This window comes from Lepus europaeus, chromosome 12 (genome assembly GCF_033115175.1).
Source record: "Lepus europaeus isolate LE1 chromosome 12, mLepTim1.pri, whole genome shotgun sequence".
NCBI lineage: Eukaryota > Metazoa > Chordata > Mammalia > Lagomorpha > Leporidae > Lepus > Lepus europaeus.
The window spans coordinates 53685859-53692284 of NC_084838.1; the positions used below are offsets into that span (position 1 = coordinate 53685859).

Consider the following 6426-nt stretch of genomic DNA (forward strand, 5'->3'; position numbering starts at 1 on the left):
GAGTTGTAATGATAGCTATCTGTCTTTGTAAAATGCATGTTACTTCTTTTTATCATCTAGGTACTTTAGCCTAGGGTCTGGCATATTTGAAAATTATTTGACAAATGTCTGTACATATAATATGTACAACATACCCAGAGAACTTATCTTTGGCATGTGGAATCATGGGTAATTTAAATTTTGTTTACTTTTATTTGCCTGTACTTTCTATAGTAGACATAACACTTTCATATCAGAACATGAACAAATGTTACTCTCTAAATACTGATCAGAAAAACCAAAACAACTGTTAACACAATGCTTTATGTGCTTGAAGGTTTTACCCTTTTCTGTGAATATTTTTCAGTCTAAATTTTCATTAAAAAATTATCTGCTTAAGAAAATTTCTTTCTAGTCAGTCATTTCAGTTACCTAAAATTTCCATCTTTGTAAGAAAGGAATTTCAGGTTTAATTAGGAGTATTAGTATAATATTTAATTGGGAGTATTAGTTATTTCTATAATTACAGAGACAGCTGGCAACCACAGAAAACTGGAAAGTACAAGGATGGGAGATTGAGGTATGGGAGGCCTGTGGGTGGTATATATGGAAGAACTGGCTGACTTGGTTTAATATTACTTAATTACAAAGCAACAAGCAACAAGGTTAAATGTAATAGAAGACAGAACCCTTTTTTCCACAAAAGAAAAGCTTATACAGTTGAAAAGACAAGTAGGGCAAATACCAGTTTGGTATGTCATTATTAGCACTGAAAAAGTAATTCTCTCAAGGTCAAACAGCAAAAAGATGGACAGATTCCATCTCAACAATTGGTTATAAAACTATGGCGGGTTGAGAAAAAAAAAATCAATGCAAATACCAGTTAAATTACATTTATTATATAAAGAGATCCTATAGTTTGATATGAAAAACAATGCAATAGTTATCATAAGAGCAAAGAACATGAACATTTGACCCAAAAGGAAATACAGCTACCAGAAATACACAATTCAATCTCATTAATAACTAAAGAAATGACTGAGATGCCATTTCTTCAATACAGTTAACAGCAATTTCTACTTTTTTCTATTTTCTAAATGTATGTAAATATGCTATTTTTAGTAATAAAAAATGGAATCGTTAAAAAAAAATAGTATGAAAATTTCTGCCAATGCAGAAATCATATAAACCATTAAAACGAATCAACACTTGTATGGGCAGTAAGTATAAAGTTCAGATCCCTGGAAGCCAATTCCTTTTACCTTGGTTCCTGAGTTTTATTATGGGATTGTCAATAAAGTTGTTCCTGATTTACATTCTGACAATCTATTAGGTATAGGGATATACATATACCTATTTGAATATATAAAATTTTTTTTCTTCAAATAACTATTCCCAGAAACGATCTCTTCAGAATCACTTGTTAAAGAAGATTCCTACAATTCGATGTAAATCTTCCCCATGTAATTCTCAACCAGTAGGGATACCACTGGTATTCAAGAGGCTGGAGATCTACTTTAGTACTGCCTGTAACACAACTATGTTTTAGGCTTTCTGTAGTTGGCTCCTAAGGGAATCTGAAGTTGGTCCTGTCCTCGAGACATGGCCAAAAGGACATTTTTCTGCTTTAATACAAAAGAGTATATCTACTACATGCTCAGATCTTAACCTTGAGGCAGATAACACAGCTCAGAATGCACATGGGCTTGAGCAGCACCATAGCAATCACCTGAAATCTCAAAATAATCATGGTACGATGACTATACTGGGAGACTAAACTTAAAACCCTAGAGCTTTGTTCAGACTACATTTTTTTTAATATCCTAAGCCTTACTGAAAAGGTAGAAAATAGCAGAGCCTAAACTTACTGGGAAAATTCTATGAATTCTGAACTTTGCTAAATAACATGTATAAAAGCAACTCTAAAGAAAATATACAAGCAGAAAAATGTAAGTTTCATCTGAAGTAACAATTTATAGTCAAATGACAAAAATAGTTGTCAATTTAGAATGTTGTAGCCCTTATCTAAATTCAGTATGACTATACAGATATTTATTCTCTGATACTGAATTCCCACTTAAGTAGCTGATTAATGGAAACAATTCAAATATAAGAACAATGTCACTATGGTTAAAAGAGTCCAATTAATTTTAAAATTATATATGTGTGTACCTATTTGTCTTATGTATGCATATGTTTTCTTTCACCCTTCCACTGTCTCCAGGGAGAAAAACCAAATGCTGACTTAGGGCTAAACTTGTTTCTCTAGTTAATATTTTTGTTATTTCTCCTATTTGCCTAAGACCTAAGAAACTTCACATATTCCATATGCAACCACAAAACCAAATGAGTTGACAGATGTGTGAAAAACTCTGAAAAGAGGGAGGTAGCTAATAATTGGTGACTTTTCATTTATTATTTTAGGTTAGAGCAGGCCTCCCCTTGAAGTTTTTCAAAGATGAAAATTTTGAAGGATAATGCACACAATTACATTTACTACAGTCACCTACAATTTGACTTAAATAACACCACAAAAAGACATCTAATTTAAACATTGTTCTGCATATCTTCTTTCATTTGTTAAAACAGCTATGTTGAATACACTTTCAGAATGCATTTGTTAGCCACCTGCTAAACAAACTAAGCCAAACAAGACAAATAATGTTACCTTTTTATCTCACAACTACCAACCATTGTGAAGATACAACTGAAGGGGAAATAGGAGATCATCCATGATGAACTGCCAAGATATAACACCTTAGATCTAAGAATGATCTGAAGGTGCTGAGAGTGGCGACTCTCTAGAAGGAGATCCAGGGTTTTCTTCAGGGGGAAAAACTGTGAGCGTACAAGCTCGGATGCCACCGAGTGACTCTGGAAGGTCAAAAACTTTATGCCACTCATCTTTTTCTGGATCATATTTCTGGACAATTTCTACCATACAACGATTATTCCAAGAATATCCACCAACAACGTAGATTTTATTTTCAAAGACAGCAACTCCAACATCACTTTGACCTCTTAACATGGCAGCAATTGGTGTCCACTGGTCAAGCGTTGGTGAATAGTATTCACAGCTTAGAACATCATCATAATCACTTGTTCCTCTGAAGTGATTGCCACCGATGACATAGAGCTTATCTCCAACTGTACACATGCAATGCAATCCTCTGACTGTAGTCATTGGGGCCTTCTGTGTCCATTTGTCTGTATCCGGGTCAAAACACATGAGCTCATTTTGGAAAGTGTCATGGGTAATTCCTCCTGAAATATACATTAAGCCTCCATACACTGTTCCAGCATGGCCATAATGGGGTTCACTCATTTTTGCAACATAGCTCCACTCATTCATTCGTGGGTTGTAACATTCTACTGTGGCCAGTTCACCAGCTGCACTGCGCCCACCAACTGCATACAAATGTCCTTTGAGTGCACTCAAGTGGAAGAAAGTGCGCTTTTCATTTAATGATGCAACTTGCATCCATTTATTATATCGAGGATCAAATCTAAAAACTGTATCAACAGCAGTTTTTCCTTTTGTGTCATAATTACTTTGACCACCAACCACATAAAGGAAGTTTCCAATGACAGCAATGCCATGCTGGTAACGAGGAGCATCCATGGGGGCTAAAGATCTCCATTCTTGTGCCCTTTCATCATACATCCTTAATTCTTTACTGACAACCAGCTGTTGCCTCAAAACTCCCCCTAAGGTAACCAAGTGGGTAGAGTCAGACCGAATGGCAGTTCTATCAGACTGCATCACTGGCTGCATATATGGCATCATTTGGTAGTTGCTAGCTTCCAAAAGCAAGTTCACACAGGTATTGTCTGTTCTCATGAAATCCACGGTCTGCACATAATTGATGAGGTCCTGTGGTGTCATCAGTGGAAATCGAATATTCTTCATTAATTTTGCAGCATAATCCATCCGAGGATCTTCCAACCTTAGCCAGCGACAGGCAGCCTTGAATAGTTCAAGTTCAGTACAGTGCTTTAGACTATTACTGGAAAGCACAAAGGCAAGCCGTTCAAAAGGGAGTTTTAGAAACTCTCCAGTACTCAGTAAAGCAGGGAAGTTCTTCAAGATGAAATTATTAACATATTTATCCACTTCTATTAGGTTGTAGGTGTTAGCTATTCGTCCAACCTCAACGCAGTTATCCAAAGAGACTCCTGATATAAGAAATACTTTACAGAAATCCAAAACGGGTAAGATTTGTAAGAAGCTAGCAGCTTCAAGAGTGTCCTGAAGATTGTCCATGTTAAGAGAAAGCTTTGCAGTATAAATAAAATCAATGATTTTCTTCAGACCAACCTTGTTCACCCCATGAAGCTTAATGCACATTAAATCTTGCTCTTTCATTCCACCTGTGAACATAGCCTTGAAATAATCACTAGCAGAAGCCATCATCGCTCTGTGAACAGGGAAGATTTCATCTCCATCGCCCGGTACCAGGGTCACATCACAAAGCAATCCTTCTATTCTAAGCTGATCAAAGCCTTGCAGTACCACCGAACTGTGAGTATTGCTGGTAAAAAACCGTGTGGTTCCCGCCTTGCAAGGTTGCAGATGGGCAGAGACGCCCATTTCGCCGTTACCGAGAGACACTTTCATGTGAAAGCCTCTCTCTTGTACAAAGATGTATGCCGCAGAAAGAAATTATAAGCCGAGTGATTTTCAGGAAACAGAGATGTCCACAGTGCAGGAGCGCTCACTTCCCCTACCAAGGACGAGCAGTCACCGTGGCGCCCCTCAGGACACACCAGTCAGTCGCCCACTGGAAACTCTCCAGCGGCAGGGCCACAAACGGCTGTGGACCTCAAATCTAATTATTAGGCTGGCGATTCATCACCTTAAGGCAGTTAAATGACCCGTTCACCTCGTCTGGCCTGCGCTGCCGCTCCTTCAGCAGTTCCGCTCGCAGTCGAGGGGGAGGCGCCGCCACGTACTGAGGCTCCGCCGCTCGCTCCGCCGCGCCACCGGGCTCCTCAGCGAGCGGCCGCCTGCGCCTTCCGCTGTCACTCGACCGTCGCCGCGGCCACCGGCCAGTTTTGCAGCAAGGGCCTGGAACACCGCCTGGCCTTGGGCCTGGGCCGGGAACACGGAATTAGCCACTGACGCCGAGCCGATCCTTCCGGAAAGGCCTAGTCCCAGGATCCCCCGGGCTAGGAGCGTCCGTGGAAACTACTGCGCCTGCGCAGCCGTCTGCCCTCGTTGGTGGGCGGGCTTGCCGACGTGTCCGGGAGGGGGAGGAAGAGCGGGGTGGGCGGGGCGTGCGGGGGTTGGCGAAGCCGAGCGGCCGCGGGTGGGCGGTAGCCGGGCGTGTGGGAGTCCCCGTGTGCGTGAGGCTGGGTAGGCGGGAAGGAGTACCCGTATGCTACACGCGCGTTTGGTGTAAATGAGTCTGGATTCTTCTTTAAGGTGTAGGCTCGCTGGCCGCTTAACAATGAAGTAAGAGCGATTTTTGTGTAAATTGAGAGGCCGCCTGGGCAAAGTAACCGTAGGGGGAGGATGCTTAAACGATCTTTCTCCATAAAACACTTTTTCTCTATAAAACACTGTACAATTTAACAGACACTTCAATGATTTGGATTCATATTTTAAATTTTTATCGTTGGAAACATAGTATTTGTCGCTAGTAATATGTGACCATACGAATAGTAAAAACCTAGTATATTCATCACTTCTGGCTTAACAATGCAATGCCACCATAGTTTTTTTTCAAGCTTTTGATTGCCGCTCACATTTTAAATGCACAATTTTCCGCTAGTTACATAACATAGTTTCTTTGCCCATTATTTTTACCTGGATATATACATTCTTAGCCTCCCTTGTCCTATAGAAATTGAAGTCAACTTAATAGAAACTCACTCTGTTTTGGGTTATGTTTGTTAGAATATCGATTTAAGACCATATTTCAAAAATACGGTCACGACAGTGTGTATTTCTTTGCTATTGATTTTTATCTTAAGTACTTTATTAACTTTCATTAATTACTATTAGCTTTTAACTTTTGGCTTATGAATAAATTAATACTTTGATGCAATTTCTCCCAATATTTTAATGTCTGAGATTATTACTCCTCTAAATCCTTCCAGACTTTCTTTATGCCTATGTAAACTAAGGGAGTTACATTTAAAAAAAAATTATTTAAGGTATACAAGTTCCATGTATTTCATGTATACAGATTTAGGAACACAGTGATACTTCCCACCCACCCTCCCTCTGGCCCACGCTACAGCCCTTCCTCCTCAACCTTCTCCTATTCTCTCTCTGTTTTTTTTTTTTTTTTAATATTTATTTATTTGAAAGGCAGAGTTACAAAGAGGCAGAAGCAGAGAGAGAGAGGGAGAGAGAGAGAGAGAGAGAGAGAAAGAAACAGATCTTCCATCTACTGGTTCACTCCCTAAATGGTCACAACAGCTGAGCTGGGCTGTTCCAAA

General features: G+C 39.6%; 1 protein-coding gene across 1 annotated transcript; it reads right to left on the reverse strand.

The window, feature by feature from the left end:
* Positions 1–856: 856 nt before the first annotated feature.
* KLHL9 (kelch like family member 9) lies at positions 857–5160 on the reverse strand. The gene has a single exon (XM_062208134.1). The coding sequence runs from the start codon at positions 4595–4597 to the stop codon at positions 2744–2746; it is 1854 nt and encodes a 617-aa protein (XP_062064118.1). The 5' UTR covers positions 4598–5160; the 3' UTR covers positions 857–2743.
* Positions 5161–6426: the final 1266 nt, after the last annotated feature.

Coding starts and splice junctions, on each gene's coding strand:
- KLHL9 (XM_062208134.1), bottom strand. CDS start 4,597: ATGAAAGTGTCTCTCGGTAACGGCGAAATGGGCGTCTCTGCCCATCTG.